Here is an 18,051-nt window from a genome sequence, read left to right on the forward strand (position 1 = left end):
ATTTTATAATTTCTATATTTTTTAAAGTATAATCATACCATGTTCAAGAAGTACTAAAGAAACAAGCAACTGTTTTCTTGATATAATTTTAATTCAAAAATCATGTTCTTTTGAATGTATTCTTTGTAAAATAAAGAGCAGAAACAGAATTAATACCTTAAATCGGCAAAAGGGATTTTCTTGTGTGAATTCCACTGGTGGAATATTATTATTGAAATATCCTTTTCCTGTTCCCCAAAATGCCTGCAGTTGATTCCATTTTGCCAAAATAGCATCTCTTTCATCTCCCAATAGTGTCGGAGCAGAAAGAGCACTTGCAGTATTTATCAGCTGGTTGGACTGGGTAGGAGCTTGGGCAGGCTGACTGAAGAGACCACCTAATGCTAAAAACAAACAAACAACAACAAAACCCAATTCAAATCCTTAGATGGGATAGGCAGAATAATGCCCCTCCCCCAAGATGTCCTTATCCAATCTACAGACCCTTTATGTGTTATCTTACATGGCAAAAGGGACTTTATAGATGTAATTAAGATAGGTGTACTGCAATATGGAGATTACCCTGGGATTATCAGGATGGGTTCAGTATAATCATAATTGTCCTTTAAGATAGAAAAAGGAGCTCAAAGTCAAAGTAAGATTGGAAGACGCTATGCTGCTGACTTTGAAGATGGAGGAAGGAATCACAAACCATGAAGTGTAGGGAGATTCTAGGAGCTGGAAAAGGTAAGGGACTGAATTCTCCCTGAGAGTCTCCAGAATTTATCACAGATCTGCCATCACTTTAACACAGTGAAACCCATTCCTGGATTTCTTATCTTTAGAACTGTAAAGTAATAAATTTCTGTTGTCATAAGCCACGCTGATAATTTGTTATGGCAGTATAGAAAAATAAGACAAAGGGACACAAGACAAGTCTTAAATACTAAACTTGCTTTTTCTAATGATGAGAGCTTAATACAATTAATTCCATTACTAAAACTGGAATTAAACCATATGAATATGAAAAAGTAAAGTTTTTGAAGTTACAGGATTTAAAAAATAAAATTGCTATTGTATTTCAATAATATAAATTTGTATAATATGTTTCTATAATATAAATAATATAAAAATGATTCTAAAAATCATTATATCACTGATTATAAAGTAATATATAGTGAAAAGACTAACATAATTGGCATCAGTATGCCAGGCTAAAGCTTTAGATAACTGTGTAACTTGGAGCAAGTCTCTGGGCTTCAATTTCTCCAGTGTAACAATGGCAAAGTTGATAGAGCAGAAAAATATTAAGAAAGCTGTCAAGCTTGGGCTGGGACGCATTCATTCACGAAGCCCTAGGTTCAATCCCTAGTTCCAAAAAAGAAAAGACTAAAAAAAGAGACTCCCCCCCCACCAAAAAAACAAAGAAAGCTATCAAGCAAGAGCTGAGTTACTACTACATGGCATTAATTCACATAACAAAAAAGTTACCTTTTGATGATCTGATTATATCAAAAGTCTCAGGTTGTTGGCGAACAAAGGAAAGAAAAAGTCTAAGGCTCAGAGCTTAAGGCAAAGTTTATCTAGCTTATTAATAATATCGTATTTTCTTTGTACTTAATTTTGGTCATCTTTCTTTTCCTCTTAATTTTTGAGATGAGTACAGCCCAAGTTGGGCTTTGGTAGGCTCAAGTAACACTCCTGCCTCAGCCTCCTAAGCAGCTGGTACCACTGTGCTTGGCTGGTTCTATTTTTCTTTATAGCAAATTATACAGGGTTGCTTTCCATTTATATCAGCAATATATATCTTCCTTAAAATTTTAACTACATGATGTTAAAGAGGAAATAAATTTAAGGAAACTTCTTAAAAGGATATGTAGATAAGAAAAAAAAAAAAACCATGAAGACATTATCAAAATGACCTGAGTTTTAGAACACTATATCTGACATTTAAGTTCTCTCTCAGCTCTAAAGAGTGAAAGTATCACCAAGGTCTATAGGTCTTCTACAGAGATAGAGAGGTGCTCCTATTACCTACCATCCAGAAGAGTATTATTAGTACCCAAACGGGTACATAAAAATTGGAAAGAAATGGACTGGAAATCAAAACATGAATCCTGGCTTATTATAAGCTTACTTTTTAGCACTGAGTAAGAAATTCCAAGGTTTTTCTTCCTCAACTTTAAAAAAAAAAATTTAACATGTTAATGAACATTTATTTTATTAATTTATGCTGAGAATCAAGCCCAATGCCTCACACATGCTAGACAAACACTCTACCACTAAGCCCCAATCCCAACCCCTTCTTCAACTTTTCAATGAGAGAAGATCTATACTGATTTATATTCTGCCTCTCCTTTTACATTTCACACTGGATTACAGTCACACTAGTCTACTCAAAATTCACAAGCTAGAAGACATTAATGAACTCAAATTACAAAATCCAATAGACTCTCTTCAAGCCTTAGCATATCAGATTTCTTATATCTTCCTACCTTGTCAGAGTCATTTTGCCATTATTTCTTTAGCTACCCAAAGAAAATCTTTTTCATTGAACATACCACACCTTTAGAATTTTTTTATTTGTTTTTTTTAGTTATATGTAAAAAGTATAATGTATTTTGTCATATCATACCTACATAGAGTGCACAGCCATTTTGGGAGGCTGAACATGTTATGGTCGTTTAGAGTTCTTAACAATATTGTCTCTCCTGGTATATGTGTAAGTGCACATGTGTATGTATGTGTGTGTGTGTGTGTGTGTATATATATATATATATATATTTTTTTTTTTTTTTTTTTTTTTTTGTGGTACTGAGGATTGAACCCTAGTAGAACCTACCACTGAGCTACATCCCTAGCACCTTTTTTTTTGGTCCTGGGGATTGAACTCAGGGACACTCCACCACTGAGCCACATCCCCAGCCCTATTCTGTATTTTATTTAGAGACAGTCTCACCAAGTTGATTAGTGCCTTGCTTTTATTAAGGCTGGATTTGAACTTGCAATCTTCCTAACTCAGCATCCTGAGCTGCTGGGATTATGGACTACCACACCTAGCCCCAGAACCTTTTTACTTTATTTGCTAAGTTGCCCAGGCTAGCCTTGAACTTGAGATCTTCCTGTCTTAGCTTCCCAAGCAGCTATGATTACAGGTGTGTGCCACCAGGCCTGGCTATATACAGTGCATATGTGTGTGTGTGTGTGTGTGTGTGTTTACTATACCTTTATGCAACAAATGTGTCAGATAGAGCTACATACTAAGGATACAATGGTAAATAAGACAGATATCTTCTAAACAAATTGAGCATATCATAACAATTGTGAAAAGTTTCTCAGAGAAGAACAAAGGCTATGAGTACTAAGTAAGGGAGTAAATAAAGCCTGAGAAAGGGCGTCAAGAGAAATCTAACTGGAACTTGTTGGCTAGGCCATGAGGTAATACTATAGACAAACAGAATGTGCAAAATCTCTGGGGAAGAAGAAACTGGCAAAAAGTTTAAAGAGTACTGAAGGATGTGGCAGGGATAAAAATAGAATGAGAGTATCAACGAAGTGCTCCCATTTCCTAGAAACGTGACAAGGTAAGTGAGCATCAAGAATAATAATGAGCCGGGTACAGTAGCACTCTCCTTTAATCCCAGCAGCTTGGGAGGCTAAGGCAGGAAAATTACAAATTCAAAGACAGCCTCAGCAACTTAGCAAGGCCCTAAGCAACTCAGTGAGACTCTGTCTCTAAATAAGATACAAAAATGGGCTGGGGATGTGGCTCAGTAGGTTCAACCCCAGGAACCAAAAATAATAATAATAATAATAATAATAATAAATGCAACTAACTGAAATATATTTATTAAAGTCCACACTTTCAAATGATAATTTTAAAAAGATCAAAAATTTAAAAAATTCCAACTCATTGGACACTACTGGAAATGAGGCCACCAACTCCTTATAAAAATTTGTCTGTTAGAATTTTTCCTGTCTTTCCCATATAAACTTTGTATCAGGGTGATCAAGTAGGCTTGGGGAAATGAAGAAAAAATTCATTTTATAGAGAATTTCAGTGAGGAAGAAGGAAATTAGAAAATTAACATTTTGTAATTTCTCATAAAATAACTAAGGCAAAGATCACCAATGAATGAAGCCATCAGATTAAAGGCTGATGAGGAACTTTATAAAGAGATCAGCTACTACCACATGAACCCACTAATCAATTTTAGCTGGATAGCCTCCCAGTGTGATGTAATATGAAGCACATAACACCACTGCCAGGATTCTTGCCCACGAGTCTAACCTGAATCTAAGCAAGTCTCTAAAGTTAACTTCATTTATCAGAATTATGAAGGATGAAACTAAATAATACAAAGAAATAACCATTAAAAAAATCCAGAATGGGGGACATTTCACAGGACAACTGGCCCAATTTCTGCAACAGTTCCTGAGAGGGAGAACAAGAAAGTAGGAAATTCTGTATACTAAAAACCTTAAAGAGACATAACAAGAAAATTAATGTGTGGAGCTTATTAGGATTAGAAAAACCAAATGAGAGGCTGGAGTTGTGGTTCAATGGTAGAGTGCTCACCTAGCACACATGAGGCACTTGGTTTGATCCTCAGCAGCACATAAAAATAAAATAAAAGTATTGAATCCACCTATAACTACAAAAAACAAAACAAAAAAACACCAAATGAATAAAACATTTTGGGACATATGAGGAAATTTGATTATGGACCAGGTATTAGATAATAACAAGGAATTCCTGTGGGTTGGAATGATATCCATGGTTGTTTTTCATTTTTTTTTTGTATAAGGGATTGAACTCATCAGGGGCACTTGACCACTGAGCCACATCCCCAGCCCTATTTTATATTTTATTTAGGGACAGGGTCTCATTGAGTTGCTTAGCACCTTAATGTTGCTGAAACTAGCTTTAAACTCACAGTCCTCCTGCCTCAGCTTCTCAAACTGCTGGGATTACAAGTGTGTGCCACTGCGCCCTGGATGTTCTCGTTCTTAAAGAGAGAAACATTAAATAAAGGGTGAAATGATGTGTTTAGAATTTGCTTTAAAGTATTCCAATTTTTAAAAAAGGGGAAAAGGAGCTAGATAAAAACAAATGTAGCACATTCTGACTTGATAACTCCAGGTTGCAGATATATAAAAAACAGTAAATGTTCACTGGATTCACTGAGATAATAACTGACCTTAACTATTTGACAGAGTAAAGAACAGAAACCAGATTAGTGTGGGCTAAAAGGAAAGAGCACTAGAAGGTGTACTCTAACAATCATTTCAAGTAGTTTGTGAAAGGGAGAAGAGTGATAGTTGAAGTGAAATGTGAAAGTGTGTTTTTTTGTTGGTTTACAATTTTTATTATTGTTTTGAAGAGGAAAAAAACTACTTCAGGTTGTTTTCGATAAAAAGGACACAGGTAGAGAAAAGTTGAAGACTTTTTAGGGGTTGGGGAACGTAGCTAAGGTAGCTAGAAGAATCAACAGCACAAGGGCCCCTCTCGAAGATAGGCATTAAAAAATGCACAGCACCGGTGTAAGAAGGAAAAACTGCTTACAGATGGAGAAAGAGATTTAAAAGTGGGGAAAGTTGAAGGAACTGCAATAAAGGATTCCATCTATTCTTTGAATTGGGGGGTCAAGGCCATCTGCTAAAGTGAGAACAGAGAAATTTGAGATTTTAGGAAAATAAAGGTCCAAAATAACTACCATAGAAAGTGGGAGAATAAGTTAAAAATAGAAAATTTGTCTGATTACCAAGCAATGCTGAGGTCCCAACTGAGATTGGTGATACAGAATTTACAGGGGTTATACAATCTTCTGTATGATTTTTTTTTTTCTCAAGCACTATTTGGTTGGACAAATACACAGGCTTGGACTTTTTCCCCCTCGCTAGGCGAATGGGATACATTGCTAAGGGAATTTAACATACTGACAAGAGTCACTGATATGTAAGACAATGCAGTCTAAGCCAGTTAAAGAGATTATATCAAACAGACTTGGGAGCTAACCTAAGAGGTGCGCAAAGGTCAAAGATGGAAATATTTAAACATCAATAAGAATTACTGCATTGGATTAAAAAATGCTTGAGTTCCTGACCAAAAAATAGTCAACTTTGAAGAATGTTAGGGAATCAATTCTGAAAAGAGTAATAAAGGGAAAGAATCAACCAAATAGATGAGATAAAGTTTTTCTTTATAGATAACTCCAACAAGCAAATGGAAGAGAAATCAAGGTGAAATAGCACTGTTTCTTAATCCCTACTGAATTAATGGATCTAGGTAATGATCACCAATGGCTGCTAACATCACACACAAACAATCAGATATTATATGCCCTTCTGATGATGCATACACTACCTAGGAAATAATCTTATAAACAAAAACCTAAACTATCAATATAAAAAAGCCCCTGGATCCAACTCAACTACTAAGAAATATAGAGGACAAAAGAATGTCTTAAACCACACTACAAGAATGCAATCAGGGGAATGAGATTGATCAAATTATGTTATAAGCAAGTATGAATATGGCATAATGAATCCCACTATTATGTATAATTATAATGCACCAATAAAAAATGCAACCAATAAATTTCTAAACAAGAAACTAAGACAAATAATCTGATGTCTTCAACAAACTGAAAAATAAGAAAGAGCAATAAAAGGAGAACATACAGAGATTTAACACAGGCAATCAATACTATTACACACATGAGAAAAGAAAATGATAATAAAAGAGGACTATAGTTCCTCTGACTATGAACAAAAAAGGTGGTGGACTTCTGAAGTGGGTAGCCAGGGTCATCTCTCCAGAGTTCATCTTATGCATACTTCAGTAAGCTGAACTCTTGAGTAGTTTTCTGTGTTATTTTTAACAAAAAGAATTTAATGGAATGATCCTATACAAGGGACCTTGTGATCCTAATCATGTCCATCAGTTTTCTCCACAGTTGCTATCATATTCAAACATAAAAAGTAGCTTTTGGTCTCCTTGGAATGTTTATAATTCTTCAAAAAAAAAAAAAAAAGAAGATAATTCACTAAAGCATTTTAAATGATACATTCAATAATGTTGGCTATTATTGTTATGGCTTTATAGTTGAAGATGAAAACCTTATACTTACTATTTTGCTGCTGTTGCTGCTGCTGTGTGTTAAATCCTCCAAATCCCAGTCCAGTTCCCAAACCAGTACCTAAACCAGTACTAGTTCCTGTTGTTGTGCCAAAACCAGTACCAAATCCAAAACCTTTGTTCTGAGTACCACCAAAGAGTCCTTTGAATAAAGAAATAAAAATTAGAATTGCATAGGTTAAAAAAAAAAGTTGTCCTCTACCACATTTATTTTAACAATGACTTCTGATGGCTTCTTACCAGTAGTGCCTGTGTTAGTTGGGGCAGAAAAGCTGAATGCAGAACCTGCAGTTGTAGATGTTGTACCAAATCCTCCAAACCCACCTAATTAAAAAAGGATAAAAATAGAAAGAAAGATTCTTTTCTACATATAAAGGCAATTTTTCAAATTATATCATAAGTAATTGCTACACATAAAGTCAAAATATATTGATCTAAATTTTCCTTCCTCTACTTTCAACATTAATTTTTTAAAACTATACTACTAATCAAGAAGTCAATATATAACAAGAAATAGCAGCTAAATATTTTAAATAGAAATATCACATATAATATCTTCCACCTAAAGAGGTGATTCTTTCACAGCTGAGAAAACATATAAGTCTACTGCCATAACTCTAAAATGATTATTACGCATTTTCATTATTAATTATTATAGTTATTATTACTTTGAGATGTGATCTCACTATGTTGACCAGGCTAGTCTCAAACTCAATATCCTCCTGCCTCAGCCTTCTGAGTAGCTGAGATTACAGTTATGAGCCATCATGCCTGGCTCTTACATATACCTTTTTTGTTTTGGTAGCAAGAATTGAACTCAGGGCACTCCACCACTGAGCCACATCCCCAGCCCTATTTTGTATTTTATTTGGGGACAGGATCTCACTGAGTTGCTCAGCACCTTGCTGCTGCTGAGGTTGGCTTTGAACTCACGATCCTCCTGCCTCAGCCTCTTGAGCTGCTGGGATTACAGGTATATGCTACCGCGCCGGGCTCTTACATGTACTTTTAGAGTAGGATTGCAAATTCAAATGTCTGTAAGATTTAGACCAATAAAATTAATGAGTAAAGTAGACCAGATGTTTTCTGAACTGTTTAAAATGAAGTTTTTAAAAATGACAGCAGTTCCTAAATTCCAGCAGATTATTGTTGCAAAAGAATGGTAGTTTAGTAGATCATAATACTATTCCCATTTCCCCCCAAGAGACAGAAAATCTGAATTTTCTACACAGAATTTACAGTTTTTAGTTTTGTGTATGTGTGTGTTGCTGGGGCTCAAACCCAGGGCCTTAATCATGCTAGACAACTACCCCTGCCCTCATTTATAGATTTCTAAATCTTAATTCAATTTCAAATGTTTTAAAAAATAGTGTTGTGGGAGGCTGAGACTGGAGGATTACAAGTTAGAGCCCAGTTTGGATAACACAGCAAAACCCAGTCTCAAGGAAAAAAAAAGAGAGCGAGCGAGAGAGAGAGAGAGAGAGAGAGAGAGAGACTGAAATTGGCGAATTAATTTATATCTACATTACCTTATATTTCTATTTAAGTCCATGTCAAGACTAAGCAACTTTTCAAAGGAAACATACTACTATATAAGAATGTGTTTCTTAATGGAAGAAATAAGGGGAAATAACACAAATGGAAGCAGTGGCAGGGAAGATGAGCAGAGCTAGCACCAGTCTCTGAACTACAATGTGGAAACTCCAACAAATTTCTACTTTAGGTAGTCTAATAACAAAATTAACCTTAACCATATCTAACAACATACGAATGGAATGGAATAGGAGCCAATCTAAAATCATTTCGTTTTTACTTATTGCCAGTTTTTAGCTGATTATCAATTGATGGCAAAAAAACTTTCAAAGTGTATATTTGAAATATTAATACCGAGTTATAACATAGGTTTTCTGAGCTAACTTTGATCTCATGTTCTTGTAATAAAACTGATTCATCAATATTGCAAAATAAAAGATATAAGAAGAAAAAGCAATTTGATATCACCATTTAATTCGGATTTGGAAAGTTACTCAGAGTAGACTGTGTTTTGCATGTATAGGCACAACTAAATATTCTATTAACTTGTAGGTTTATTGCAGTACTGCAAACTAAATGATAAAAAAAACCTTAAAGTATTAAACACTGTTCTTAATCTTTTCATTACTCCTCACTTCCACAGAATAACTTATGATATAATCTGAATTGCCTACACACTGAAAACACTAGTTATTGACTTATCATGTTCCACAATGTTTTATTGAATTAGTGGATCTGCATGGACACAAAATAAGATAGTAAAAAGAGTTTCTACCAGTCCTTTGCTGAAAACTAAATTAGTCAACATATGAAAGGCACTGAAACATCATTTTATTATCAAAACTCAAAATTAACCATAACTCCAAATCAACATTAAATCAAGCGAATACCAACAGGTTTATTTATTGTTGTTGAATTATGAGCTGGGTGGCTTTACTTGGAAACACAAACTTCAAATTAAGGTTTGTTTTACCCAGTGCCAATTTTAAGCAATCAGGAAAGTAAACATACCAAAGGACAGTAATTAGTGTCCACTTCAAATATACCTTAATGATAACAGGTTATTTTATCTTTGGAATTTAAACTATTTCTCAAACTGTTTTCATATGCTAAGGTAATAGTCTTATTTCAGTAACAAGTGAATGAACAAAAATACATAACTTTCCAAGCATATTTTAAGAAGTAAAGAAAGTTTACAAAATGCATATAATTGGCATGGGCATAAAAGGCATAATGGATGAAAAATTCATATACGAGCAGCTGAAAAACAAGATTTTTCTATGGTATCACTGTATGTAAAGTATACATAAATCTATTTTAAATTCAGACATATATTTATTATTGTTTGTGTCTTGAAAAAATTTTGATGAGCTTCAAACAATCCATAAACAATCTTCATAATTATCTTTTTGAATGCAAAGACATCTGGTCCACCTTTTAAAACTCAAAATGTTATCTAATAAGTTAAATTTCTCTGAGAATTTCCTAAAAATCCAGTAAAGATGTGGATAATTTTTCCTATATGTCTTATAGAAATATATCCTAATCTGATGAGTTGACCAAAGAAGTACATTATTTTAAAAGGGTTATAAAACAAGACTTACTGCTGTTCGTATAAGACTGTTTCTCTTGGAAACACAAGAACAATAAAATGAAATCCCAATGAAAAAAATGTAAAAAAAAAAAAAATGAAAAATGACTGCAGGAGTCCAAGAATTCCAGGAAAATCAGCCTGTCTGGTGAGCTTACAATTTGAAAGACACATCTAATAATTTGGAAGATATAAAAATTCATTCCAAATTCTTATTTTATTCGTTCAATGAAATGCAGATTTAACAAGGGAACGTTATAACTTGCAAGGCCTTCCAAAACCCACATAATTTAAGATAGTCACAACTTGATAAAAATGTTTTATTTTCGATTTTCATTAAGAAATAAATTTCCTTCCCTTATTAGACAAGTCACTGTTCTTTCTCTGGAAACCACGAAATATTATTCTTGGACTCCAGCTCCCAACACTCGTTTATGACCCGCAGTTATCTACCTGCACTTGCCAGACTGTTACCAAAATTGAACGGAGTCGCCGAGGTAGTAGAAACACCGAAATTCCCAATATTAAAGTTCACTGCAGGATTAGCAGTTAATCCGAAACCCCCAAAATTAAACCCACTGGCGGTGGAGTTGGCAGTCTCAAGCCCACCAAATCCTGATAGGCGTGCAGGCAAAGAAACAAAAATTTAAAAGGGGGAAGGGGAAGAAGAAGAAAAAGAAAAGAAAAGTAAGATAAGGATTACAAGATTCAGCAAGGAATTTCACAGAAGTGAACAAACCTACTTCGCTTCAAATAGGTTGAGAAAGCAGAGGAGATGGGGACACAGAGGGAAGGAGCTGGAGCGTGAATTCCCTCGGCGAAGACCACTAAGGGCTTAGGCACCGCCCCCCACTCCGCCCCAGGGCTAGGACGAAGGAGTCTCCCGGCAGCTCGGGGCTCCCCAACCTTATACTCGCCCGAACCACTGTGCATTCCCGCCTGGCCGAGAGACTGATGCGGAGAGGAGCTGGGGGTGTCGGGTACGAGGAGATTGGAGCGGTCTCCAACCTCTACGAGTAGGACTCCTCATGGGCGGGAAGCAATCTGCGGGAGGATGGAGTCCCGCGGGGACCCAAGCGCAGGGCGCGAGATGCAGATAGGGCCTCGAGTACCCCAGCGGCCTCCTCAGGAACCGCCTCCACCCGACCTGCGGCCGCCCGCCCTCTTCCATTGCCCCCCTAAAGTGTTTTGCGCGGTCGGGAGACCCAGGATCTCCAAGCCCGCGTCTCGGACCCGGGGGATGGACCAAAAGCTTCCCTAGTTCCGAGAAGGTCCGGGGGATAACTTACCCGCGGGTGCCCCGGTGGCTGCAGCGGTGCCCGAGGTGCCCGAGGGAGCCCCAAAATTGAAGGCCATGTCGCGGGAGCGGGGAACTAAACCGGAGCAAAGAGCTGCTCCCGCGACGCGACGCTCAGTACGCTCCTCTTTTCAGTCCGGAAGAGAAACCACCAGCCTTTCTACCGCGTTCCGCCCCTTTCGGGCCTACCCGAAGAGGCGGGAACAGACCCTGGGCGTAGTGGGTGGAGAGTCGAAAGGGAACGCCCAGGACCCGCTCGCTTCCGGCGGGGGGTGGTGTTTCGTGGCTTCACGTGGCGTGGAGCGTCACAACTCAGGAAAATGCTGGAGAGCTCGCCAGGATGTGCCGCCCGCCTGAGCGCCCTTAGAAATTACCATAGCGGGGTTCTTTGGAAAAGTTTTGCAGGGGCCGAAGTTGTTACTGAAGAGATGGGCGGTCAGCCGCTTGGGATGAGCACGTGCTGGAGAGTACACGATGCTGACCCACTAAAAAGAGGGCCTGGAATCTGGGGAAAGCTCCCTGAGGAAGTGATGTTTGAACCCAGTCCTGAAAGCTGAGTTGGAGAAGCAGAGGCAGAAAGAGGAGGCATGTCGGAAGAACTGAAAGATAATTGTGTAGTGGCAACACGTTATGTGTACCATGTGCCAGGCAGTCTACTTATCATTTTACACTATTTTAATCCTTAACTGTCTAAGGAGACAGTTGACGATTATTCCCATTTTATGGTGGAAGTAACAGGTACCGGGGAGGTTGTACCCTTGACCTATAAACAGTAAGGTGAGCATTGAGAAGAATAGAATGGCCCCTGCTGAAGCCAGTGAGCCTTGTAACTGCTGACATCTGTGCCCCTATTAGTCCTCGCAATAACCCTACAGAAGAATCTGTTGTTAAGCCCTTTTGGACTGAGGTTGAGTTGCTAAGCAGATTACCCAAGCTACCCCAAATCACCTTGCTGGTAAGTTTTGGAGCCTAGTTTTGAACTCAGGTTTCTTGACTCCAAAACCCACATTTTAAAAAAATTATAAAGATATTTAGACAGCACAAATTTGAAAGTAGAGAAAAGAGACAATGTCTCAGAAAGGAAAAATAATAAAAGGTTATGACATGGCTTACTTGTGGAGAGTTCCCACATAATCCCAGTAATTATGATCTAGTCATAATTATAACACAACTCCCTACTGGAAAGATGGGGGAAATAGAGAAAAAAATATGAGTGTATAGGGAAAATGGTAGGAAAGAGCCAGTCTTCATCCTTCATAGATGGGAGTCTGGGTAACACTAAAATTTACAATTTTAAAATAAATAAATAAACCTGAAAATATACAAAGCAGATGCTATCTAGAGTCAAGGAGCTAAATTTAAAATAAAGGACTAAAAGAGGTACTTCTGTGTGTGGGTTTTTTTTTTTTTTTTAATACCATACTTTGTAGAATTCTGTATGTGTTTGTATGGATAATTTTAGTAAAAATAAAACCATAAAAGCCCATGTACCTATCAAAAACTTAACAAACGTCCATTGCTACTGCTAGGAATTTACCTTATAAATGACTTGGCAAAAGGTTATTCAATATTGCATTACTTTAATGATAAATTATTGGAAACAGGGATTTGGCTAAATCAATTGTTGACATTTTTACAAAGGGGTATTATTCAACCATAGACTTGGAACAAAAAGAAAAGCTCTTTATGCATTAATAAGAAAGCTCTCAAAAGATAAATCTCACATACACACACAGGTACAAAACAATTCAGAACAACTATAATATGCCACAATTTGGGTTTAAAAAAGAGAGAGCTAGAAAATATAAATATACATATTCAAAATAGTCCTGGAAGATATACTTTTTTAAAAAAACAATATTGGTTGTATCTGGGATAATGAATTGGGTGGCTAAGAGATAGTAGTAAGGGAAGACTTTTCACTTTTTGAAAATGTAAAAAGTTTACTTATTTAAAAATTATTAATATGCTAACAGTCATTATTGCCAGATTCCTAGTGAAAGCCATGATATGCAGGTGAGGATGAAGACTGAAAAATGATTGGTTGATGCAATGTAAAGGGGAGGGAAAGTGTCCATCAGGAATCTCTAGTTTCTGGCTTGATCAACAGGACAGATTGTGATGCCATTTCACATTTTGGAAAATGAGTTTTCTTTACTTACTGACTTGAGGACAAGGTGACTGGGGATATCCAACAGGTGTTTGGGTTTGTGGGGCTGAGATTGAGCAGAGAGATTCATGTGTAGATTATAAGTGAAAGCAGGGAAATAAATGCTATTATTAGGGAGAGGGTATGTGTACCTTTCCTTTTGTTTTGTGGTGCTGGGATTGAATCCAGTGCCTTGTACATGCGCATATGAGGCAAGCACTCCACCAACTGAGCTACATCCCCAGCCCTGTGCACCATTTTTAAGAAGAGAGCCGAGACCCCTCATGGGAGCCTAAGATAGAGTGTCCAGTCCATTGCCTATTTTTGAAAAATACAGCTTTATTGGAACACAGGCACATCTTTCACATGTTGTTTATAGCTGCTTTCAGGCTGCAAACAGCAGAATTGATAAGTTATGGCAGAGCATAACTAATGCCAGCATGTGGCTGGCAAAACCAAAACTACTTTCTATCTGGTTCTTTGCAGAAAAAATAATAATCCCAACCTAGACTTCTGCAGTGGCCCTTGTAGAGTGGTGAGCAGGACTGTCTGAGTGTGACCCAGGCAGTTCATTCTGGGTCACCTGGAAAATGAATTAGTTGTGGCTGGAGTAACCCCCTTCTAGTAAGGAGCACCCAAACTCAGGTTCCCATGGAACCAATGCCATCTCCCCAGCAAGATTGTAACATTCTAGGGACAACTGGCATTCCCAAATAACAGTAAACCAATGGCAGTCCAAATCCAAACCACCTGTTACTATAACTGCTTCTTCATGCTTCTCCTATCGGAAGGAGGATGAGCAGGGAGACACATTCTCCCTACAGAGACTACTGTGACCCTCAACTTACTTCCCCATGGGCTAGCAGGAGGATGGAGAGTCTGTACCTTCTTTTATTCTGACAGTCTTCACCTTATACATTTTAACTTCTCCCCCATAAAACCCATTCCTTAGCCCATGCTATGTGGCTTTGTGGAATTCACCAGGAAGGATGGCATATGACAGCTGAAAACAGAATACCTATCTTCCCTACCAGTGGGGACATCAAAAGGACCCACTTGGCACTACAGCCTTCTAGCATTTCTCTGCATTCATGTCCACTTTTCTAATTCATTCTTCACCTGAAGCTACAATGGGTCTTTCTAAACAAACCTGTTATCTCACTTACCTTCTCCTCACAATCCAGTTTAAAATACTTCAGTAACTTACCATTGGTCTTAAAATAAGCCAAAATACCGAAATCTTTATATAGCTCAATGTGACCCAACATGACATGGCCCCTCCTTTCTCCATAGCCTTAGCTTCCCTTTCTGAACTCCAGCCAAACATCTCAAGTCACTTGAAGTAAATATGCTTCTTCCTGCTCTTGGGCACATTCATTCCTTCTGTCTGAGATGCTTTGCTTTGCATGAAACTTAGTTGAATTATTACATTTACCTGTATGATCGTTTGGTTACTATTTTTCCCACTAGACCATAAGGTTCATGTCTCTTTTTGGTCATCAGTAGCCTAGTTTATGGTATAGTACCTGGCATATAGTGGATGCCCAATAAAATTAGTTGAGCACATTTTTAGGTATAATGTAGAAAAGTCAGGCCTTAGTACCACATACTGTATGATTGTGTTTATATTAAATGTGTGGAAAAGGCAAATCTATATAGACAGAAAGCAGCTTAGTGGTTACCAGGGACTGGGTAAAGGGAATGACTGTAAACTGGCATGAGAGACTTTATTGAGATGATGAAAATCTTCTAAAATTGTACAACTCAGTAAGTTTACTAAAGATCATTCTATTGTATATTTTAAAAGGGTGAATTTTATGGTGTGTAAACTGTATGTCAAGGTGTTTAAAAGTTTAAAAATAGTTGAACAAGTGGAAGAATATAATTGCTGGAAATGCAACTTTCATCTTGTGATACACGTACACGTTTCTGGTTTTTGTTTTCTACACCTTTCACCTTATACCATACTGTCTTAATTGTTGTTTCTGGATATGTTTTAATACCTATTAGTCTTTTAAATATGTTTTCTGGATTTTTCTACTCCTTGATTTGAAATCATTAGGCTTGGTATGTTGCAAAGTTCCATGTGTCTTTATATACCTTTGGTTAAGAAGATATAGATTTAGAGGATCCTCTCTGAAAGCCTTCTGGTTGGACCCCTGCGGGCTCTTCCCCGCCCCTCTTCCCCGGGGAGCGGATCGCCACTGTGAGCCCAAATCTAGACCTGACCTGGAGGCACTGTCTCGCAGGCTTTTGCTCCCTGTGCCCGAAAACAGTTTGAGCTCAGGACTCTCCCCGGGGCCATCTGGGCTGCCAGGGATGCTACAGCTGGCAGAAGACGCTACTGGCATCCCTGAAGTTTGATCATTTCCAAGGCCAGTAACTACAATGGGTCTCCCACACCAGGAGGCTGATGAGTAATGAGTACTATTAAGGCTTATTTCAAATGTAAAAAACCTTGAGATAATGTACTAAAATTGTTCAGAAGGTTGTTTTCTTAGTGAAATGCTACAGGATTTTCTTTAGCCATCCGGAGTTCCTGCCTTCGTCCCAGTGCCAAGGTGAAAGAATTTACAGTGTTGCTAAGAACGGGAGGAAACTTCGGCTGAGAACTGAAAAGAAACTTTGGCTGAGAAACGGAGGAGACTTCGGAGCTGTTGCTGTTTCTGTTGCTACAACTTAAGCTAGCTGCCTGCAGAACTTACCTGGACTGTGATTTACCTGGACTGTGAGTTAATTTATTGAGACACTGTTTTACCTGGACTGAGACAACAAACTGTAATCTACAACAAATTGTAACTCGATATTTTTGCTAACGGTGTCATTGCTGGTATAATTTTTCCAAGGGCTTCTTGCATGGAGCCATCAATTAGCTTGGAATTGTAACATTTTGTATCCTCCCTTTCTGTTTCTAGCAGGTTATTTATGGTGTTTCTGTAAAAAACACTATGGTCGTTATTTAAATTAAACAAAAGGGGGAAATGTTAAGGTCTGTAAACAAGTCAGGATGGCACCTGGTATTTTGCCAAGAAATGTTAGAGTCTGTAAACAAGTCTGCATGGTGCCTGGCAAAATGCCAGAGGGAGTGGTTTGTGAAGTAACAAAAGCGAGCCATTAAGTGTGGAGATTCCTTATTGGGTTGACTGCTGTATCAACGTACACAAGTTATTCGTCACCCCCCCCCCCTCGCTTATTTTGCTGCAGTCGGACTTCGACAGACCCCAAAACTGAAGGAGAAAAGACTAAAGGTATAACATTAGACTTTGCCTTCTCAGCCAAAGGGCTTAAGCCCTAGGCTGGAGAAGTGGTGGATGAAGACTGGTTTCTGTGTTCTTCATGGGCCTGTAACAACCTCTAAGTGAAGTAGGGATGGAAGGAGCAGGAAAAGCCCAAAGCCGAAGGGGCGGAGCCAAGACTCCTGGGTTACTGAGGACCTCCCTTCTGTCCTCTGGTGGCATTTAGCTACTTTGAAAAATGGGGAGAAACTGTACAGAGTCTTACTGTCTGGTACACAGTAGGTGCTTAACAATTACTGAAAGAACAAATAAATGGTGCGATGCTCAAAAAAAAAAAAAAAGATGATGATATAGGTTTGAGGCATTCCCCTTGTGACACAAACCAACTGAAATTGGATTTGGGATTCCTAGGAAAGGCGTATGCTAGGGACCACGTCCTTGATGTATAGGGACATTTGTAACACAGAGCAAGGAACTGTATGACTGATCTGGATCTTCTCTGATTTGAGGAATAAGATGCAACATTGAGAAGGGAAAAATTTTGAAGATGATCTGAATTTTTGGACTAATGATTCCTAATATTGGAATTATGGAATAATAAAAGTCCCGATGTCCCTAGAAACAGAAGCTTCAGAACCTCTCCAGTAGCTTTCTTATCCTCCTGAGCACTTCTGGGTGGATTTGTCTGCATTTTACTTGCGTGTTCATGAAGGCAGATTTGAGATAAGGATATTAGTGCAGATAGATGATTTGAGAGGAAGCAGCAGCTCAGGCACAGGACCAGTGAGGCAGAATGAGGAAATGCTAATAGAAAGCAGCTCCCGCTGTGCCCAGTCCTGGTTCAGGAGCCATGTTGAATAAGCATGAGCACTGCTCCTCTGTGGATTAGAACACTGATCAGCTCATTGAGCCTTCTTTGATTTAGGGTGGCCCTTGTATTATTAGCTCTCCCCACACTCCTTTGGGGCTTCCAAGGGCTCTGGAGAAACCCCCGAGGCAGAAAAGTAGAGTATGGGACCAATTGAGGGTGGCCTGAAGGGGTGCCTCAGGGCTGCATCTGTTAAGATGTATTTTTTAAGAGAAACTCCATAGAAAACTGGACATCAAATGACATATGATTCTCAG

General features: G+C 38.1%; 1 protein-coding gene across 2 annotated transcripts in view; it reads right to left on the minus strand.

Moving 5' to 3' along the window:
* Nup54 (nucleoporin 54) overlaps positions 1-11,686 on the minus strand; it is a 28,391-nt gene extending 16,705 nt beyond the window's left edge. Inside the window, exons 1-4 of one of the 2 annotated variants that reach the window (XM_076864986.2) lie at positions 11,534-11,686; positions 7,361-7,444; positions 7,113-7,262; positions 157-383 (exon numbers count right to left, since the gene is read on the minus strand). In XM_076864986.2, coding sequence (XP_076721101.1) covers positions 157-383; positions 7,113-7,262; positions 7,361-7,444; positions 11,534-11,600 — 528 coding nt within the window. In that variant the 5' untranslated portion in view covers positions 11,601-11,686. The remainder of the gene's footprint in view (positions 1-156; positions 384-7,112; positions 7,263-7,360; positions 7,445-11,533) is intronic. The other variant, XM_076864987.2, reaches the window with a different exon arrangement.
* Positions 11,687-18,051: the final 6,365 nt, after the last annotated feature.

This window comes from Callospermophilus lateralis, chromosome 8 (genome assembly GCF_048772815.1).
Source record: "Callospermophilus lateralis isolate mCalLat2 chromosome 8, mCalLat2.hap1, whole genome shotgun sequence".
NCBI lineage: Eukaryota > Metazoa > Chordata > Mammalia > Rodentia > Sciuridae > Callospermophilus > Callospermophilus lateralis.